Below are 23,596 nucleotides of genomic sequence, written 5' to 3'. Positions count from 1 at the left end.
GCAGGCATATTATCCTATAAAACGGAAACTGTAGAAGTATCCTGAATGCAAGATAGTAGTGAACAATTCATATTTAGTTTGAGATTATTTGTGTAAAAATTAAAAGAAAATTTACATGAGTGGATGATTTCAAATAAGTAATGTAGGATAACTTATACAAAAATAAATTGATTGATACTATATACAAGGGTTCAGGTCTGAAAAATAGATCCTCTATGAGTATTGATTGTGGCAAGATTGATTGTTATTAATAATTGGATGACTATAATATGGTCTGTACCATCTGTCTGTGTAAGTATAGTTGATGTTTACTTTTATGGTTTATCTGCAGTGGGTTAATTATGCTTTCAATTGAATCATGTACATTCATGCTTCATATCATTCATTCTGCTTTCATGTACAAATTCTAGCAGGTGTTGATAGTTGTGAGGGTTAGGGAATATTTTCTTTCTTAGATTGGTGTAATTGCTGCATCTGTATAGGTAATCATACCTGCCAACTCTCACGCATTGGGCGTGAAACTCATGCAATTGCCCCATGCATGAAAATAAACAACATTCTCTAAAATGTTTCTAAGGAAATCATTGAGCTCTTTATTTACAGAAGTTTGAGTTGTGCACCCTTACCCTTAAATAGTCACATGAGAGGGCAACTGCCAAAGATATTAAGTTTGTTCAATCATTCAGCGCGTTCGGCTTTTCGTATCTACCGGTTGCCATTGCCCCCAAAATAGACTCTCACTCCTTTCCCCACTCCAGGGTTGGCAGGTCTGTAGGTAATGGTCTACTGTTTCGTCCTCATCCAGACTGTGAATGCTATCGCAGACTCAAATTGATCTTTTTTTCATTATGTAATCGAAATAATTACAATTAAATTTTGATTACATCTCATTTAATTTTCAAATTAAAATAATTGTTTCGGAAAGTGGCACAGCCTATCTCCTTTATGAAAACCCGATTCGGTGCTAAGGCCGTCCGAAGGTGAAAAACGAATATGGCGGTTGTGCATTAAGCTAGAGGAACGATGTTAGTAGCCAGATGTAGCGCTTGGATGCGTCAAAACACTCATAAAATCGTGCACGTATGTAACACATTCATCGATTTATTGTAAAATATGTAAACCAGCTCATCATACTTCAAGTTAAAATAGTTAAAAAAATGTTGTGAATTGCATATATCAGAACTAGAAAAGTTAGCTCGTGACACATCCTCCGGCCAGTTGTTTTTGTGGGTGTATGCCAGACTTGAGTTTCAGCCAAAATTTGTATGAAAAATCCGGAAACATTTTTATAGATCGCTAGATCTATATTATATTTTTCACCCAAGAAACGGAGAGAGTTATACTAGATTATAAGTGTAACAATTAAAATACACGACTAACAAAATTTTGAAACAATAATGTTTATGACAAAAGGTTAAAATAAGACAGCCAAATAATGTTACACCCTTACTCGAACCGTCGTGCATGTTCTTTACTCAATTCCGTATGGCTGTGAGGCTGGACAGTCAAACGAGATTCATGACAGTCCATAAATAGAGAGGCTCAACAGTTGAAATAGACATAGCTTCAGCAGTTGCAGAAGAAAGAGGCTGTGCAGATTAAGGGCAAAAGGCTTGGCAGACGGAACTGAAAGAAGCTCTGCAGATGGAGGGGAAAGAGGCTCTGCATATGGAGGGGAAAGGGGCTCTGCATATGGAGGGAAAGGGGGCTCTGCAGACGGAGGGGAAGAGGCAGTCATTGGAGCTGTTCTCATTTATAGATGTCTCTGTTAGCCTGTGAGAAGATGTTGAGGTGCTCAGGTTCTGTTCTTTGTGTTGTAGAGGATTTGTATTTGAGCAGTTTTGTGTTGAGTACACCATAACAATGTACTGGTTGGAATGATGACTAACACCTGTTATTTTGGCTGTGTCTGTTAGGAGTTACTTGAGCTGTGTGCGTGTAATCATCTCCAATTTCTGTGGTTCTGTGATCTACTGAGTAATTTATTATTGTGATTTGTCTTTGCTGATGTTTTCTGAATGTCTTTTGGTGGTTTCTTGATCTGCTGAATAATTTGTTTCTTCTGGTCGAATTTTCTTACCTCTTTGAGGGCACTTTTGCACATTTTTGCGAATCTGCAAAAATGGAACTCGTGAAATCAGTTCAGAAGCTTAACGACTGCTGAATGAAAATAATATTTTTACAATATATATATACAGACCTGGTATATTCTCAGTAGAAATATATTTAGATTGTCTATGAAGCAGTTTTATACAGCTAGGACAAGTATTTAATTAATAGTTAAAATAGTCAATAATAATATTTAATTAATAAACAAAAAAGGGTTGCTAATTAGTAGCGGTAAAAGAAATGAACCAACTGGTGCAAAATAGCACACATTTCATTGCGATGTTGCAAACACTCTCTAAATATTTATCAAGACTTTCAAAACATCGTAACAACTCTCTTAATCCGAGTTCCATCATAATATAAACCTTTATGCATCTATAAAATATTAAAAGAAAGTGACATGTTGGTTGATAATTGCTTATCTCACCAATTGGAAAAGCGATGTTTCACACAAGTCAATCGTCTGAGACTTTTTGTTTCGATAAAGAATATTTATGTATTTGTATGCTGTAGTGCCTACTCTGTTTTGCGTTGTTACAATGCATTTTAGTTTGAATTCGAAATCGTTTTTTGTTAAAGCACTTATTGTCTTCAATTTTAGTAGATTTCTGCTATCGGTAATTATTAGAGATGCCCCGATTCTAACTTCACCAGCCGATTCAGATACCGATCCGATATACCGATTCTTATTGAAAAATAATCCGATTCAGATACCGATTCAGATCTTTTGTGTTTCATAGATAATTGTTAATTTTATTACACAAATATAATGCAAAGAAATTATAAATATTGATGCATTTATTTGTTTGTATTTATGGAAAAAGATATACATGTATACTAAATTCACATACTGACATACCGTGCATCTAGTAACAAAACAGTCCATGTTTCTTGTAATCTCCTATTAATAATGGTAATTACTGTTAGCGGTACATCTTTCTCTGTGATAATGAAGTCTGTCTTCTACTGCTGAACTAACTGATGCACCGGTACAAGTTTAGAGCAAATAAACGTTTATCTAATTTACCGTTAGTGATTCAATTATCTCAGTGAGACGTCCTTATCTTCCATCACTAGCGATGTAGCCAGTCGTACTGAAGAAGGATTCACTTGCAACAGATGATGGAGGACAGGCTAAATACCGATAAGCCACTCAGGTTACCCATTTTATGCGATGCAACCGATACATCATATCATCAGGATCAAGAGAGATACGTAAATAACTTTATGCATGGACTGCTCAAATTACTTTCGTAATGCTAGTACATAGAAATGTTACACCGCACGCACGCATTCTTGTTTCCACCATTGGTCTCTTGTTCGTGATTGGCTGCAATAAATCATATCGCTGTAATTGGGAAATACCGCACTTGTTGATTACGTCCTGTCTAAAGCCAAAAGATTCCTCAGCTGTGTTGACGTTTATCAGGCTATAGACATGAAATAGATTGTGTGACAGGTTTGGAATTCATTAGGTGAAAGTAAGGAACTTGCAGCTGATGATTTTTGATTAGTGCAGCAGGCTAAAATACGGGTTTCTGCTAAATAGTTGAACTGCAAAAAGTATCTGAAGTTTCCGATTTTTTAAGAAAAGATCGGCCGATACCGATTCAGATACTTAACACCCATATCGGCACCGATACCGATTCCGATATTGAAATCGGGGCAACTCTAGTAATTATCCCACGACCAAACACGAGTAAAGCGATTGTTTGGGAGATTTATGATAAATGCATATGGGCACACAACTCCCAAAAAATTATCCGTTAAAGATGGTTGTATCAAATTTGAGTTGATTTTAAAAGAAAGTATTTTTCTTTGTCTATCAGTTAATATGTTGTTTGTTGCGTTAGGCGATCTCATTACGCAGATATTTGAAGATTAAAATCGAAAAAATTCAATCGCGGTAAAAACGCTCAGGCCAAAAAGACATGCCCAGACTTGCCCAAAATGATGTAATGCGTGATACAACCTGTCTCTATCTCTTGTATTCACATCGGCTATTGCGCTAAAAGTCTAGTCCTACGCGGCTCTATTGGCATATATTTTATCTTGTATTTGCTCGTGTTGGCTAGAATAATACATTATTACCAATATCCCTAAGGCCTCAAACAAGGAAAATCAAAAATTAGTCATATTAGCTTTTTCTAAATGCTGTGTAAACATCTTAGTACCGACTACCAATTCTACCGGTCTACGGTAATTCTGTCAAACTATGTAGAATAAGGTCTTTGTATCGGCACACTTCTGTTCGCTACCCACACTAACGATATACAGCCTCCCAAAAGCCCCGCCCACATTATGCCCATCGCCTATAATGGGGGTGGGGCTGTATATCATTGCCCACACCGCAAACTAGTTTCTTACTACCGTAAAAGTAAAATAAGCAAACTTTGTCTTTAAAAAGAATATGTAGCGAAACCAACTACATCCTTAATAGTAATGTACGTTGTATGTATAGTCAACTGTCAACGTTATCGAGTCATTATTGGTATCAATGTGTAGAAAAAATTTCACTGGTCACATTTGATTAGTTGATTCAAGTACTAAACAAATGGTCGAGCTACGCATAAGTGCCTGACCATGCAGCTCTGATTGCACTTCATAAATCCATCTATCAGAAAAGATTTCAACTCAGGTGTCAACGGGGCTATGATATATTCAATGTTCTGCAAATCGTGTTTTGCATTATTTTCAACAATATTATTTATTATATAATTTTTACAAGAAAAAGAAATTTCATCTTGGCATAAAGCTTTTATTAAAAATATTCATCAAGTCGTGGCCACTCACATAGTTTTAGCTGATACAATAGGACAAATTAATCTACTGTAGCAAACTCAAGCAAAACATCATGGTTTATGCAGCACACATTCAAGTCTCTCTTTCCCATTTATGGCAGTTTCCACACTGACAAAGCTGCTTCAGCTGGTGGGACCACATAAACATCTTGTAATCAGTAAAACAAATGCAATAAATATATGTCATTCATTATTAGATATGCCATTTTAACGTGTATCTACTGAAAGCTTTCAAATTGGGAGTTAGATAGATTGCGAGTGTAATTTTAAAAATGAATAAATGTTTAACAAAAGCATAAGTACGCCAACAACCACTCTCTTCCATGAGAAAGTTGTCATTTTCTTCTTAATATCACTTACCGTACGTTGCTAATTTCTTCACCTGAGCTGATTACCACATCTGATTCACTTAAAAAGTTTGCCATCGTCCAGATAAACTTTCCAAAGCGGCAATCAACAATTTTTTAGAACAGTTTATATCTATCACGTAATTTGTTAGCCAAAAATATATTGTCCAATTACATATTTGGTATCAAAATGATGTCGACTTTTAAATTTCGCTTGGTAAATTAATAAAACCGATGTAGCTAAAAGGCTAAGCACTAGAAATTCCACTGTCATACAGCCCACGACCAAAGTGATATTAGAAAAAAGCAAGGGCACTGATGGTTGAGAAATGCAATATTAGCAGTCAAATGGCACTGCTGCGCAATAGGATAACTGCAATGGTAGCTGTAATGTACTGGGTGTGTGGGTGTTATTATATACAACAAACAGCAATAATGAAAGGAAAAGATTATATGTTTATATTTTCCCCCTGCAATAGGAGAAATGCAATATTGGCCAATGTTAGAAGTAAAATGCACTGATATTATTAGAATAACCAAAATTATTAATATAGTAATACAGTAATAATAGAAAACCAATGCACAATTTTGTTTACATTTCAAAACGTCATAGCTAACAATATCAAGAAGTTGTGATATTTATATAGATTTTTAGAAAATCTATTTAGCAAAACTATTTACAAAAAATATTAGCAGTAACATATTACCCATCATCGATGTTGTTAGTGTGACTATTACACTTCAATAGTCATCTAAACTTATAATAAATATTGTAATAATCTCATAAGAATCGTTAGAAAAAAATATCATCGTCATTTCCTTTACTTTTACTGCTTTGGACATCAGTTAGAATACCAAAGTACTCAAAAGTTTCCAAAATATCAGTTACTTTGAAATCGGCAAAAAAGAAATGATTTCTGTACTTCTACATTAATTACAAAAACCTTCGGCAATTCGACAATGCTATAGACTGGTGAAATGTGCACATTATTTTTTCGTGAAATGCGCACGACTTAATGATTCTATTCTCTGTAGCTCGGCGTTTCGTTTACCGGTCTTAACTTTTATTAAACCACGCTTGTCAAGCGTTTTGTGACGAATTTCGGCCAAATTAATTTGTCTATTTGTGTATAATCCGATCAGATGGTTAAGTTTTAAGAGACTGTCGACAAATGACTTGGTAACATATTTAAATAGGCTTATATGTGTTTTGTATCGTTATAATACTTTAACGACTCTACAAAACGATGGTTAAATTTGTTGATGAGATTTTGAAACAAGGGTTTGGGACGTTGTTCATGAATAATTTTCGTAAGTTGTGTGCACATTAGTGCTGGGCACGAGTACTTCTTGGTCAACGGGTTTAGACCCGCCCGTTTCTGTTCGGGTTTTTCGAGTATCGGGTAGCTAGCAGTGCTAGGCTCGGGTATTTCTTTGCCTACGGGTTTTTCGGGTATCGGGTTTGTTGATATGGATTTTATGTTTAAATTTTCTAAACAGATATATTTTCAAATTTACAAAGCAATTATATTTTCAATTTATTTATCATTTTTCACAGTTTTTATTGACTGACATTCGTACTCGCAGCGTTAACAGGCAGATTGTTAAACAGTCAAGATAATCTGGGGGCCACAGGGAATTTTCGTGTCAACAGGTGGCGGAAGATAGGGTCTATGGTAGCTTAATACTTAAGCATGTTCTATGGACCTCTTTGATTTTTTGTAGATGGTGCTCCAAATCTCATAAAAAACTTTACATTATCGGCTTTTTTGGTTAGTAAGGCTTGTTGGCTTAGTAAAACTTGGTTATAATGAATTATGTAATCCATAATAGCTAGCTGTGGTAATCAATTTAAACAGAGCTATTAAATTTTCACTGCTACTACCGCGAAGCTGATGGCAGTTTCTAACAAGGCGATAGCGGAAACAGACTAAGAACCTATGTGTTATCGGTGAAAGCAAACACGCGCCGTATTAAAAAAGGCATAGATTTGTTTACGAAGCCGATTTGGCTAAATGCGCAAATAAAATTTTATTGAAGTATTTCTACTCACCTTTTAATGACAGGTAATCACTGCTTGACTACAATATCTCCAGTAGGTATGGTAAATAAAGTATGAGATGCTTTATTCTATCTATTAAATTAGACTCATACCCCATTGTCATGCCTCCTTAGCAAAAATGACACAGAAATGCCATGTGGGCCCAGACTAAGAGCGCAGGGTGCAATAGACCGAGTTTTTGTTCACACTACCCAACGGATCCGCGTACCAAAACCCGAACTCGAAAGTCAAAACCCGAACCCGAAGGACCGGAATACCCGAAATCTCTATTACCCGATACTCGAGAGAAGATAAACCCGCGATTTCAACGAGTATTACTACCCGTGTCCAGCACTAGTGCACATGCATTTATCATAAAAACTCTCAAACTTCGCTCCCACTCGTTTGGTCGTGGGAATAGAGCAACTCATAATCTACCCCGAAACATTCGGGATCAGGCCCCAAGAGCGCAGAACTCATCCCGAAATATTCAGGAACAGGCCTGAAGGGGTTAATATTGTGTTTGCTTGTGCCTTACAGTTTAGAATTATTTTCTAAAAGAACCACGGTGGTACAACTTCTTTTGTTCTGAATTTAACAATTCGTAGTTTACCACTTTTTAGTAGTTAATACCTTCTATATACCTCCATTTGAATGCCACAGGGCTGTATTTTTCAACCCTTTCACGATACTGGTCCTTTATTAGAAATGTCGTTCAAATGGAGATTGGCACCGTATTTTTCTGTTAGTTCATCGCAATTTTGGAAATATTAATTTATAACCCTTTTACAGGTGAAGCGATGCTAGTGTCGCTTACCGTAAAACCTGTATTTGAACCCTGCCTTTATTTTAATGCCACCTTTATTTGGGGGCCACTATGGGAGAAGGGTTAAAAATAGAGCACCTCTTTGTTAATTGAACATCCCTTTTATTTGAACGCTGCTTCTATCTTAGTGTCATTATTTTGACACTCTTAACCATTGTGAACCCATAATAGCATGTGATCAGTAGAAAAGTCTACAAAACTATACTAATATTGACTCGATTACATCAATAACAATTAATTCATTCATTGTTTCTGTTCGTATCGAAGTCCATTTTGCTACTCCGAAAATTTTCAGTTTTTCATTACAACTTTGAAAATAACACCATAGAAATAGTTACCTATTAATTACATCAAGCTAATAGTAGTTCCTTGTTTAACATGGTCTTGATACTTTGACCTGTGAACAACGGTTTACATTTACAATGGTATATGAATGACTAGTTTTAGGCTAAAAGTTGGGCTTGGCGTCCACGCAAACTATCATGACTACGTCAGAGAAATGACGAGATTCCAATTTATGGCGGCTTTTCGTTTTTGAGCTTTGAAGAGCTTGTAATCACATTTTCACATATTTTGCGCCTACAAGACAACAGAGTAAGACATGGTGAATCTTTTGATATGAAATAACTGTAATGTGAATTTTGTTGCAAGTCAACTTTTAAATTAACCAATTGCTGATCTAGGCAAAATAGTCCTGATAGTTTATGGACAACAAACCCTTTGCTTTCTATAGCTCGCCTCAGTCATTTCATCGAGTGTAGCATTTATAAAAGTGCTCTATCTATTTCTCAAAGCTTGTGGGTATGCATGCAGTTCTCGCTATAGCTATTAAAATCTTGGAATAAGAATCCGTATCGCGGAAGATTTGATCTCAAACCCTCCGGTTTGCCAGTCCAACGCCTTACCAATTCAGCTACACGAGCTTGATGAATTCATCAGGCGATATATGTCGCTATACAGGAGAAAATACGCTACAGCTCTCTGTCATGACGCAAAGTCATGAGAAACACTAGCTCTTATTAGTAAGCTTATTCAACATATTCATTGGCAATGAGCTAAGCTAATAGCAAGTAGCAAGCAACTCACATTACCTCTCATTGTTTATAAGTTGGTTTTTAATACCCAGACAACGTTGGGTAGAACAGCTAGTCTTTTTATAGCTCACCACAGATGACAACGGTGTAACAACTTTGAAAAAAATTTCTTAAAGAACCTCATACCAACCTCATCCAATCTCAAGAAAGCATACCTCCAACCAATTTAATTTTCAACTTGGTTGGAGGTATGCTTGCTGGTTAGAAAAAAATGATTAGCTTATAAGGATGCAAAGACATCGCTCAATGATGAAAAACTTTCGGGCTTTATACGTCTTAAGAATCTTAGGTTTCCGCACCAGGCCCTATCTAAATCATGGCAACCTCATTTGAGGATTATATTGGCCAGATTTTCTAGACTGCCTTAGCTAAATCTGTACAGTTTAGGCTCCTACGATGTAAATAACGTTTACATTACATGGATTTACATTATATGAACACTAAAATACAAGTCGATTGCCTAAATACATGTAAATTGCCAAATAATAGATTTTTTTATATCTACTCGATTAAGAATTGTTTAAATTTATAAAGTAGCAATTTGTTGTACATACAATTATATAGCGAAGCATTTATGGAGCCGGAGAGATCTTTATTTATTCGATTATTGTGTCATGGTCAAAGTGTCATTCCTACACTGTATCTACCAAAGTGTCATTCCTACACTGTATCTACCAAAGTGTCATTCCTACACTGTATCTACCAAAGTGTCATTCCTACACTGTATCTACCAAAGTGTCATTCCTACACTGTATCTACCAAAGTGGTATTCATATACTGTATCTACCAAAGTGTCATTCATATATTGTATCTACCAAAGTGTCATTCATATATTGTATCTACTAAAGTGTCATTCATATATTGTATCTACCAAAGTGTCATTCATATATTGTATCTACCAAAGTGGCATTTATATACTGTATCTACCAAAGTGTCATTAATATATCGTATCTACCAAAGTGGCATTCATATACTGTATCTACCAAAGTGTCATTCATATATATCGTATCTACCAAAGTGTCGTTCATATATTGTATCTACCAAAGTGTCATTAATATATCGTATCTACCAAAGTTTCATTCATATATATTGTATCTACCAAAGTGTCGTTCATATATATCATATCTACCAAAGTGTCATTAATATATCGTATCTACCAAAGTTTCATTCATATATATTGTATCTACCAAAGTGTCGTTCATATATATCATATCTACCAAAGTGTCATTCATATATCGTATCTACCAAAGTTTCATTCATATATTGTATCTACCAAAGTGTCATTCATATATATCGTATCTACCAAAGTGTCATTCATATATTGTATCTACCAAAGTGTCATTCATATATTGTATCTACCAAAGTGTCATTCACATATTGTATCTACCAAAGTGTCGTTCATATATATCATATCTACCAAAGTGTCATTCATATATCGTATCTACCAAAGTGGCATTCATATACTGTATCTACCAAAGTGTCATTCATATATTGTATCTACCAAAGTGTCGTTCATATATTGTATCTACCAAAGTGTCATTAATATATCGTATCTACCAAAGTTTCATTCATATATATTGTATCTACCAAAGTGTCGTTCATATATATCATATCTACCAAAGTGTCATTCATATATCGTATCTACCAAAGTTTCATTCATATATTGTATCTACCAAAGTGTCATTCATATATATCGTATCTACCAAAGTGTCATTCATATATTGTATCTACCAAAGTGTCATTCATATATTGTATCTACCAAAGTGTCATTCACATATTGTATCTACCAAAGTGTCGTTCATATATATCATATCTACCAAAGTGTCATTCATATATCGTATCTACCAAAGTGGCATTCATATACTGTATCTACCAAAGTGTCATTCATATATTGTATCTACCAAAGTGTCGTTCATATATTGTATCTACCAAAGTGTCATTAATATATCGTATCTACCAAAGTTTCATTCATATATATTGTATCTACCAAAGTGTCGTTCATATATATCATATCTACCAAAGTGTCATTCATATATCGTATCTACCAAAGTTTCATTCATATATTGCATCTACCAAAGTGTCATTCATATATATCGTATCTACCAAAGTTTCATTCATATATATCGTATCTACCAAAGTGTCATTCATATATATCGTATCTACCAAAGTGGCATTCATATATTGTATCTACCAAAGTGTCGTTCATATATATCGTATCTACCAAAGTGTCATTCATATATATCGTATCTACCAAAGTGTCATTCATATATATCGTATCTACCAAAGGGTCATTCATATATCGTATCTACCAAAGTATCATTCATATATTGTATCTACCAAAGTGTCATTCATATATATCGTATCTACCAAAGTGTCATTCATATATTGTATCTACCAAAGTGTCATTCATATATATCGTATCTACCAAAGTGTCATTCATATATATCGTATCTACCAAAGTGTCATTCATATATATTGTATCTACCAAAGTGGCATTCATATATTGTATCTATCAAAGTCTCATTCATATATCGTATCTACCAAAGTGTCATTCATATATATCGTATCTACCAAAGTGTCATTCATATATATTGTATCTACCAAAGTGGCATTCATATATTGTATCTATCAAAGTCTCATTCATATATCGTATCTACCAATGTGGCATTTATATACTGTATCCACCAAAGTGTCATTCATATATCGTATCTACCAAAGTGGCATTCATATATCGTATCTACCAAAGTGGCATTCATATATTGTATCGACAGTTTATCCATAATGCTTAATTTATGTAGATTCAGGTTTTGTTGTCAATTTCCAGTATTTATCATCTTTTGAGGTATCTGAATCATACTTCTGCTTTTCATTGGCAGTCTAATATGTTAATTGATCCCTTTGTGGGGGCGTCTTTGCAACTGCCAAACACTTTTTTAAAATCTGCAAAACTAATTAACAAAAACGAATATTCCACAAAGCAAATCTTTACTGTAAATGGAACCAGTTTCTTTCCAGAAGAAAATCATAGAAACAAAGCGTGCAACAGCCGTGACGGAAAAGCCATACCATACCACACCTAGATTTAATTCAGTCCTCATATCATGTTGATCATATATTTATGTGCTTATTTTTTCTCATTGTACATTTGTGCACATTTTTATTATACATATTGTTTCATTGCTATAATGTTATTTAAATGAAGTGAAAGCCCAGATACTGTAGATCATATACACACCTTATACACACGCGCATGCACAGATTCCTATTGCCCGATGTCTTTTATTGGCTTACAAATCAATTTGTTAACATCTTTCTTGTTAAGAAGGAAAGTATAGGTTATATCATTTCTTTTCACTCTTATTGGTGTTCTCTCTCAGACTTGTATAGCTCTTTTCAGATACCTCATCCGCTACGTGTAGGAAGGCCCCTCACTACCACCTCTTTGAAAAATCTGCAAATTCTTGAGAGAAGAGTTCTAATATTTCATTCCACCACGTTCAGGAAGGTTGGTTTGTCTTCAAAGTTTTTCTATTTTTGGGTCTTTCTAATGCCTTAGATGATTTTAAAGTTAGAGAAAATGGATGTGTTCAAAATTGATACTCTCGATGTTTTACTGCTCATTACAGACAGAAACACGAGTGTGTGGTAGACGTGGCTGCTTTCACCCTGGTATTGGTTCAGCAAACTCAAATGCTGCTACAGACTTTGGCAAGCATGTACAGTCAAGAGAGATACTTTCCAGCATGCTCACCTACATTTGGCCCAAGGATAAGCCTTGGGTGAGAAGGAGAGTCCTTCTAGCTCTCAGTCTGCTTGTATCTGCCAAGGTCAGTCTGCGCACTTATCATCTTGTATTTTCTGGTCCAGCCCGTATATTACACTAAGTATTGTCCTTTGTCTTTTACTCGCAAGTGCTACTCCATCGCAACGAAGAGCGTGAAAGTTTTTATATGGATAACTGTTCACAGAAGCAATGGTTGCGGGAAGAAAACCTGATTGAAAATCTCTTCAAGCTCTAAAACATCTGTAAGGTTTTGAACATAGCTTATATAGTTATTAAACATAGTTATTAAACATACATGTAGTTATTAAACATAGTTATTAAATATAGTTATTACACATAGTTATTAAATATAATTATTAAACATAGTTATTAAACATTGTTATTAAACATAGTTATTAAATATAGTTATTAAACATAGTTATTAAATATAGTTATTAAATATAGTTATTACACATAGTTATTAAATATAGTTATTAAATATAGTTATTAAATATAGTTATTAAATATAGTTATTACACATAGTTATTAAATATAGTTATTACATGTAGTTATTACACATAGTTATTAAATATAATTATTAAACATAGTTATTGAACATAGTTATTAAATATAGTTATTAAACATAGTTATTAAACATAGTTATTAAACATAGTTATTAAACATAGTTATTAAATATAGTTATTAAACATAGTTATTAAATATAGTTATTACACATAGTTATTAAACATACTTATTAAATATAGTTATTAAACATAGTTATTAAATATAATTATTAAACATAGTTATTGAACATAGTTATTAAATATAGTTATTAAACATAGTTATTAAACATAGTTATTAAACATAGTTATTAAATGTAGTTATTAAATATAGTTATTAAACATAGTTGTTAAACGTAGTTATTAAATATAGTTATTAAACATAGTTATTAAACATAGTAATTAAACATAGTTATTAAACATAGTTATTACATATAGTTATTAAACAGTTATTAAACATAGTTATTAAATATAGTTATTAAATATAGTTATTAAACATAGTTATTAAACATAATTATTAAACATAGTTATTAAATATAGTTATTAAACTTAGTTATTAAATATACTTACTAAATATAGTTATTAAACATAGTTATTAAACATAGTTATTAAACATGCTGCTACATTGCCTACATTTAGATAAATGTAAGTAATTGTCACATTAAAGTATATGTCAGTCAGTAGGTGGCACCTGAGTCATCTGGTGCTTATCACCAGTCTTTTTGTGTCATTTGACTTGATTGTGTGTTTTCTTCTCAGTTTATCGTTGCCTTCAAATACAGTCATACTTCAACTAATGAGCTTAATGCGTTCCGAGACTGAGCTCGTATGTTAATTTGCTCGCATGTTGGTGCAATTTATTTATATATAGAACAATTAAATATATTTTGATTGGTTTCCGTACTCTAAAAATGCAAATAAAACACTCAAAACAAGATATCGTAACAGAAAGAACATGTTGGTTATTGTCCTAACTTACCACATGCTTTCAAAAAGCAACAATTAAAAAATAATGCAAGGAAATGTGATTAATTAAAATGTAAAATTGAATACATACAATAGTAGCGAGCGCTAGCATTTGCCAGGGAGGGAGATATAAGTTATCCTTCATTACAACAGTTGACTTTGATAAATCTGGATTTTATCAATGTCTTAACTGACAAACTTAGAAGCAAACTTTCATTTTCAACTTAACGTAATTAAAATTTCTTCGGCGTTCATAGTTTGAAGTTTCTCGCTGGTTAGCTAATTTTTCCTTTGTTTCGCTTTCACGACCAGCCGGCCATTTTAAGATAAACCTATCTAAGGACATTTGCTTTTGTCGCCCCATGTTGCCATTAGGACGAACACAGGTGTCGTCACAAAGGGTTAATACACGGCCACTAGCCAACTTGTCCAAATGTCTATTTTTATATTTTTGATAGATAGCACCGGCCTTTTCACATAGCATCGTTTCAGTACGCTGTCACCGACCAATTGTTTCTCTTTTAACCGGTGTTTGAGCAGTCTCTCCATAAGCGGTCGTGAAGATCGCTGTGCCATTTATAAACTATCATTAGTCCTTCTGTGAACTAAATGCCCTGAATATTATCCTTCTGTTTGATAATTGTGGATGTATTTCTGTCAAATTGCTGAACTAGCTCAATCACGCATATATATTTCGCATATTTTTCAATAATTTCCCGTTTAATATCAACTGTTATCATTCGCTTTTTCTTTGCATTATTTTTCATTTTACTGGCAAACTTTCGGTCAACGCGCAGTACTTTTAATTCACATAATTCTGCACTGAACATCGCGCACAAAAAAAAACACGATACAAAAGTATAACCTGAGCAGTTGAAAAATACAGAGTGATGCTGTTCTCATAAATCACCTCCGGCATACTTGGCAAGTGACTCACGTGCTCGTATCTCAAACATGGCTCGTATGTCATGGCTAACACTCCCTTAAAACCTGGCTCGTATCTCAAGTTTCTTGTATGTTGGAGCACTTGTAAGTTGAAGTATTACTGTACAAGCAAGTAGTAAACTAGTTCACATGTTCCTAACAGGTCGTCAATGTGTATGTTCCCTTCATATTCAAACAACTAGTAGATTGGCTGAATGTCGGAGGCTTTGATACACCTCAGCAGACGATCATGACATTTGGCACAGCGCTTGTAGTTGGCTGTAAGTATGCTTTTTGTGTATTCCATTTCTATTGCTTGTTATCGTTTATAAAGGGCCTAATTATATTCACTGTGTATGTCAAGGCTGATGAAAGGTTTGCTGAGAATTTGTGTCCCGCTTCCCTCTTCAGATGAACCAGTATAGAATTACCATATTGAAGGTCATTTGAAGCATCATTTTTTTGTAACTGACTGGAATGTACTAAAATGCATATTATGCTACTCCTCGGTATATAACATCTGTCTCAACCAGTCATTTGATGATGTACCAGGGCCGATCCGAAGGTTCTCAGAATGGAGTTGTGTACACTTGCATATTTGCACCAAGAGAAAATTCATTGCAGCGTTGGCCAGCCAACATTTCATAAATGTTGTCACAAAATTTCAAGTTGCTGCACAAAACGTTCTCGCGTAAGCTTACGTTGTCAAAGTCTGCCCGTGGCTTCCTGCGGTTTTTAACAAATTTATTGACGTGTGCAATCTATCAAAACAACATATTCGCATTAAATTGAGTGAAATTATGGAAAACCAGTTTACGGATACTTGGGAATGTTCAACATTGCTTTTGGAGATTCTACTCTAAAAATGGCCAAAAATGTGAATCTCTGGGTCACACAAACTTTTCTGTAAATGTAGAGACAATCGTCTAGAAGACTAGCCTCAAAACCTGTTCATCATTTTAGAATGTGCAGCCCCTAGTCAAGGTGGATTGCCGTTCAACTTTTAGAAAGATATCTGGCGAGATTGCACTTGATGTTGGGACTGTTCATAGCATTTTATAACTGATAATTTGAAAATAAGAAGAGTTGCAGCGACGTTTGTGTAACGCTTGCTAACTGATGAGTAGAAAGAGCACAGAGTGCACACCTTCAATGATTTCAAGAAAGCTTTAAAGCACATAAATTACATAAAAATTTTTATCATATATTTCAATACATCAGAAGCTTGGCTTTCGAATGAGCCATTGTTTGACATGGTGAGACAGACATTGGTTGGTGTTTATAGGATTTCCATGATTTCCCCAGAGCTCTACCGCAGAAATGTTTAATGGTATTGGCTCGAAAATTGTGATGTCACAATTTTCACTTTCGGTTTTGTGCTCTTACTGCTTATTTTATTGCTTACCGCTGATATTTATCAACTACGATAATGACGCTAGTGGCAGGCGAAGGTAGGACAACTCCAGAGAACCAATGAAGATGACAAAGGAGTCAGTGTCATTAGCCCTCCATGTACAGATTATTTCTATGATAAATAGCTCAGGTTCCAAGCACCATACTATGTTTTCCTGATGATATTATGCACAAGCCCTCTCTTTTCCCACGACCAAATGAGCGGAGCGAAGTTTGAGAGTTTTTATGCTAAATGCATGTGCACACAACTTAGGAAAATTATTCATCAACAACGTCGCAAACCCTCGTTTCAAAATCTCATCAACAAATTTAACCATCGTTTTGTAGAGTCGTTTAAGTATAATAACGATACAAAACACATATAAACCTATTCAAATATATTACCAAGTCTTTGAAAAGTGTTGACAGTATCCTAAAACCTACCCATCTGAACGGATTATACACAAATAGACAGATTTATTTGGTCGAAAATCGTTATTAAAACTTGCTAAGCTTTACTTTTATTAAAGTCAAGACCGGAAATTGAAATGCTAAGCGACAGAGATTAGAACGATTAAGTCGTGCACATTTCACAAAAAAACATTTCACCAGTCTATAGCATTGTCGAATTGCGGAAGGTTTCTGTAATTAACGTAGGAGTACCGAAATCTTTTCATTTTTGCCGATTTCAAAGTAACTGATATTTAGACACTTGAGTACTTTGGTATTCTAACTGATGTCCAACGCAGTGTAAGTAAAGGAAATGATGATGATATTTCTAACGATTCTTATGAGATTATTGCAATATTTAATTATAAGTTTGGATGACTACAGAACAATGACTACGTAGTACAGATTTTCTAAAAGTCTATATAAATATCACAACTTTTTGATATTGCTAGCTATGACGTTTTGAAATGTAAACAAAATTGTGCATTGGTTTTATATTATTACTATATTAATAATATTGGTTATTCTAATAATATCAGTGCATTTTACTTCTAATATTGACCAATATTGCATTTCTCCTATTGCAGGGGGAGAGATATAAACATATAATCTTTTCCTTTAATTATTGCTGTTTGTTGTATATAATAACACCCACACCCAATACATTACAGCTACTATTGCAGTTATCCTATTGCACTGCAGTGCCATTTGACTGCTAATATTGCATTTCTCAACCATCAGTACCCTTTCTTTTTTTCCAATATCTCTTTGGTCGTGGGCTGTACGACAGTGGAATTTCTAGTTATTGTGATGTTGAGAGTTACAACTGAAACTAATTAATTTCAAGCATTGCATGATCTCGCGAAAGCGCGATTGACATATAGTTCAAGGCGACGCAACCGCAGGTCACAATTTAATCTATGTGACTTAATTACCTTTATCAACGACAGTATATTTATTGAAGCTTAATTCATTAAACCAGAACATATGTTGGTATTGGTCGGGCGTTAGCACGATCCCCGGGCTTTGTTGATTATCTAGAATGGTATTTTATTATTAGCAGTCTCTGGGTTTAACAGCACCGATTGTCACAGAAAAGCGCAGCCTCAATGGCAGCGAAAGGGATCGGCTACCTTGGGCTAAATAATAATTATGACATCACATTGTGGGAACCGCAACCAAGCGTTTTTTTATTGCAGGACATACTTTTGACACCCTGTTTTTCATAGCTCTATTATGCTTTGTGTATTGAATATAGGCTCATTCGAAAGCCAAGACTCTGATGTACTGAAATATATAATAAAAAAATTATATAATTTGTGCTTTAAGCAATGATTAAAACCTGATTTCAACTGTAATAACGAGAGAGAAATCTTTGTTGTATGTTTGCGACCCAGAGACTAAATGCAAAGTACCCAGTAAAAGTCCCCAGGCTCTCCTAGACCGAGAATGTTACGGTTATGTGTAAGACCCTGCTGATAACGTTCTTATTGATCAAATTCAAGGAGTAGTACCTACTCCATGAATGTATTACCTACCCCTTTGAGTACGTCCCACAGGATGCTACTGTGAATCAGGATGTCTATATTGAGATTTCGAGAGGACTTGAGATTTTGAGAAAGATCTAGGCACAGAAGATCTGAGTTGTGGCGCACAAGTTCATGGTTGTTGCACCATAATAACGCCACCCACACTGCATTTTCTGTGAGCACTATTAGGATCAAAAGAACATGGCCATCCTACCTTAGGACACTTATGTATTCGCGGCATCTAACTTTCGCATTTTCGCGGCAACATCCTCTCGCGAAAATTTCATGAGCGAAACTAAACAATCATAGCGAACGAGCAAAAACGCAAAATTAAATGGCTTTGTTCATTGATATTCACAATAAAATCGTCATATTAGAAATGTAGTCAAGTTTCGTGTGTGGTTGGCTCATTGGACAATTTTCGCTAAACTCATTATAGCTAATACACCGACTGAGCAGCATGGCAAAACAAATTAAGATAATAAGTTTTTTTGGAAAAGCCTAGACGAATTAGGAAGATGATGATATTAGTTTAGTCATTGAATTTGTAACTGATGAGGATGACAGTCTGGTAGGGAAAGTCATAAAATTGAATAATAGTTATTGCGGTGATGAATTTTATTACAAACCAAAAGCAATAACAACCCGGAGCCATGGCCACCGTGCTATAAATACTTGAATTCTAATATTGGTACCACATTGGTCACTGTGGCAGGGACCTTGACGTCATTGATAGTCCAGGAAACAAATGGCAGCAAGCGATCAAAATGCATTATTGATCTCGCCTACACATTTCTACCTGCGGTTCACAAATAAAAACTACCGTACTTTTTGGACTATTAGCCGCTACTTTTTTCTGATGATTTGAGCCATGCGGCTTATATAAGAATGCGGCTAATCTGTGGCTTTTTCTTTCACCGCTAGGGCGCACTAGCGGGGAAAACTCCAATTAGTGCGCTTCTAGCGGTGAAAGAAAATACAATGCCTCACGGTACTGTCCCGTTAGGCACTAAGTTAAAAAGCGTCAGATAATACGAAACTGTGCCGTTCTGCACTGTTCCTTTTTAAACGGCAAAGTTGCTGCCATGTTAAAAAGCACACTCCTAGTTCTGCGGCCTATACAAAGGTGCGGCTTATGTATTGTTTTATTATCGTTTATTGGAAAATAAAGCAGATGCTGCATATATAGAGGTGCGTTTTATAATCCGAAAAGTACGGTAGTCCCAAATTGAAAAATATTTCGTACCAGTGAACTGGACCTGAGGAATATAATGATGTTTGTTCCACTGCATTTATTTTCACATCACTATATTTTCGCACTCATTGAAGCTGCGAAATTAAGTTCAGCGAAATTTTACTCTGTATGCTCCTCACGAAACTAAATACTAGCGAAATATAAGTGTCCTAGGGTATTTCACCCTTCAAATTTACCCGATACGGACCTGTGGTGTGTGGCCATTTCATGGGTTGAAACTTGCTGTTGAAGAGACTAGAGTTGACATTGTAGAATCGAGTCAACATGCAACAACAGAGGGCTAAACAGTGACTTGAACAATGGCATAAACGACCTAGATGATGGCGGAAACAGTGGCCTAAACAGTGACTTAAACAATGCCCTAAACAGTGACATAAACAATGACCTAATCAGTGACATTAGCAATGACCTAAACAGTGCCCTAAATAGTGACCTAAACAGTGACCTAATCAGTGACATAAACAAGGACCTAAACAGTGCCCTAAATAGTGACTTAAACGGTGCCCGAATCAGTGCCCTAAATAGTGACCTAAACAGTGACCTAATCAGTGACATAAACAGTTCCCTTAACAGTGACCTAAATGATGACCGAATCAGTGACCTAAACAATGACCTAAACAGTGCCCTAAACATTGACCTAAATGACTTTAGGGTAGTTTACACCAATCAGTTTCCAATTTATATCTCTACTTATGGCTAGGAAATTTTTTTACACCAGATTTTCACTCTTTTCTGACACTTATTTGTTCCCCAATATGTCTGATGTTCTGATATATGTTGTATCTGGGTTGAAGGTCTGGTTTGTGTCAAAGTCCCATGACAATTTGTTTTATGAGATTGTCTGGATGTTTACTGATTTGCTCACATCACCCAAAATACCTAAAATTGACCAAAAAAGCTTAAAGAGGGATAAAGGTTTACTGCTACAAGCCAGTTCCGAAAATAAAGACCAAATATCTTGGAGTTGTCTTATGCTTCCTTGCATGTCTGAACGGTATTGAGAAGTTCGCTAATAATATTACTCTAGTCATTCCCACAACCAGTTTTATTTGCTTAGTTGACACCTCGGTCAAACACAGGAAACCAGTCTTATGCCGACTTATCAATTTGTAACTCATTTTAAATTGCCAAATTATTGCTGAGAATGATCAACTTCAATCATGGCTCTTTTACGACTAGGCTTTTACTACCAGGTAAGTCTTAGTTTTGAAAAATTTCTTAAAGCATGCAGGCCATTATCTGTAGCCTGATCTGTAGTCACTTGATGCTTGTTTTGATTTTGACTTGTCGGTATTCTTGAATCTCTGCTGTCTGCTCCAACAGACCCATATACCCAACTAACCACTTCATAGTTACTCCAAACTAACGAAAACCCTGAACACACCAGACAAACATCTAGTCTGACCTATATATACAGCATTCGTATATCATAAGAATTTTTTTAATGCCTACATTGATGTATCATGTTATTATTTTTATTACTGCATGTATTGATTTCTCATGTTATTATTTTTAATACTACATGTATTGATTTCTCATGTTATTATTTTTAATATTACATGTATTGATTTCTCATGTTATTATATTTTCCACGCAGCCTAATTTGCCTTTATCCGCCCTGGCTAGCAAAATGCGGATAAAGGCATGCCTTTTCTAGCATGAATTACTTTTTAGTTAAACAAACCACTACAAAATTTGATTTTACGATCAGCTTTAAGACTAGTTTGTTCTGATATCAGCAAATTTTAAATTGCTCAATGGCATCAATTCTTTTTCACCATGTCCACATATGTGTACACCCTGCATCCGTTCACCAATTCGCATTGTCTACGTATGTGGACGTAGAGCTAATTACGAGAACAATGCGTTGTCTAGGCTGTCATAATATGAACATTTTGCAAGTATCACATATACATGTATGACATATATATTATGACATAAATTTGTATCACTCATCCGGCATATATTTTGCAGACATTACCAAATTGCAAATGAACTGTGACAACCTCAAATCATGAGGGGATACAGCAATAGTCTTTGTATGCAGATGAGTGTCTGCTCGACAGGTTACTGGTGATAGTCAGCAAAGCACTCCGGACAGAGATAGACTTGGCAGACACCACACATATATCTGCACCGCTTCGTGCAAGCAATGGTTCTGCATCGTGAAGCATTTTTCTGCTTTTTCTTTTCTGGAAAATGGCCAAGCCACAGATTCCTTCGGATGATAGCTGGAGGTTGTAGCCGAGACAATTTAGCATGAGGAACTGCTTGAGCAGATGCTGGACGACCTCTGCCTTTTTTGCTTCCAATGATAAACCCTTACCAATTAGGGCTGTTGCAATGCTGCTTCGAAAAGCCAGCATATCAAGAGGAGAGCCTTTTTTAAGCCATCTCTAAATGACCCAGCTGTTTGAAATGGCAAGATTCAAGAAATGAAAAAAGAACCGAAGGTACAATTTTTTTTGCTTCAGGTTGTGGCGATAACAAGACAAGGAAATCTGTCAAATCCACTCCCCATGGGCTGGTTGTAAATTGCTATGGCAAATGGCCTTGTGGCGTTCACTTTTGCCTTCTCTTTTTTGTCCCATCTCTCTACATAGCTTAGAGGCTCGACTCCAGCAAATGTGCTAGCTGTATGGACAAAGCTGTTGTCATTCCACTTTACAACGGTGACATCACACTGGCTTGTTGCGTACTAGAATTCTCCTCGTTTTTTCATGCTCTTATCCTTAGCCAACACGTTCACAGCACCCATCAGCCTGTTTTTTCTTAGCGTATCAGCGCTGAAAATTTTCTTCTCACGAAGTGTTTGCAACAGACCCATAGTGGTGAACAGGTTGTCAAAAAGACTTTGTGAGACTTTCCTTTTAACCCTAAACACAGGCGCATCACTACATCTGCACATAAACCCAACTCTTTTTTAGGCCGATTTCTATTAGCTCTTTGGTAGATTTTAAAATCGTAAACATACCCAGACATAGCTGACCGTACCCAGACCTTGTATCTCCATTTTTTAGGTTTGCTACATCAAAAACTCGTACTGCTTTAGCGAACTTCCTCCAGTAAATGCTACCATCATCTCATCTACACTGTGAAACTTTTCCGGTGTAATGGCAGACTTGAATGTTGAATTCATTGCATCAAGAGATGGTCGAATCTTTTTCAAGCAATGGGTCGATTCTGTGTTTTCTGTGTTATCAGCAAAGTGTAGAAATCGCCGTATTCTCTTAAGTCTATTCACAGACGTGGCATTAGCAATCAAGTTGCATCTCAAGCCAGTGTTGGACGACCAGTACATACGTAGTCTGGAGTAACGAATGTAAGTCATGTCGATGTTGATCCCAAAAAATATAAGCATACCTTTTGTCAAGCCTAGACGAGTATCTATGTTTTGCTGATTTGCATACAAGTTCGATTGATAAACAATGTCATCAAGAAGCTGATCGGTAAAGTAATGACTGAATATGTCTATTGGCTCAATATTTCCTCTTAGAGAAATAGTGAATTTGCGCTTTCCAGAAAAATTGGGAATGTTG

At 35.3% G+C, this 23,596-nt stretch overlaps 1 protein-coding gene across 1 annotated transcript in view; it reads left to right on the top strand.

Annotated features, from left to right (window-relative positions):
* Positions 1-979: 979 nt before the first annotated feature.
* LOC137408729 (iron-sulfur clusters transporter ABCB7, mitochondrial-like) overlaps positions 980-23,596 on the top strand; it is a 66,632-nt gene continuing 44,015 nt past the window's right edge. The window contains exons 1-4 of the mRNA XM_068095307.1: positions 980-1,080; positions 12,616-12,723; positions 12,845-13,045; positions 15,595-15,712. Of these exons, the coding sequence (XP_067951408.1) occupies positions 1,024-1,080; positions 12,616-12,723; positions 12,845-13,045; positions 15,595-15,712 (484 nt within the window). The 5' untranslated portion in view covers positions 980-1,023. The remainder of the gene's footprint in view (positions 1,081-12,615; positions 12,724-12,844; positions 13,046-15,594; positions 15,713-23,596) is intronic.

This window comes from Watersipora subatra, chromosome 11 (genome assembly GCF_963576615.1).
Source record: "Watersipora subatra chromosome 11, tzWatSuba1.1, whole genome shotgun sequence".
Classification (NCBI taxonomy): domain Eukaryota; kingdom Metazoa; phylum Bryozoa; class Gymnolaemata; order Cheilostomatida; family Watersiporidae; genus Watersipora; species Watersipora subatra.
The sequence above is the reverse complement of the archived record's forward strand: the minus strand, read 5'-3'. Positions and strand labels throughout refer to the sequence as shown.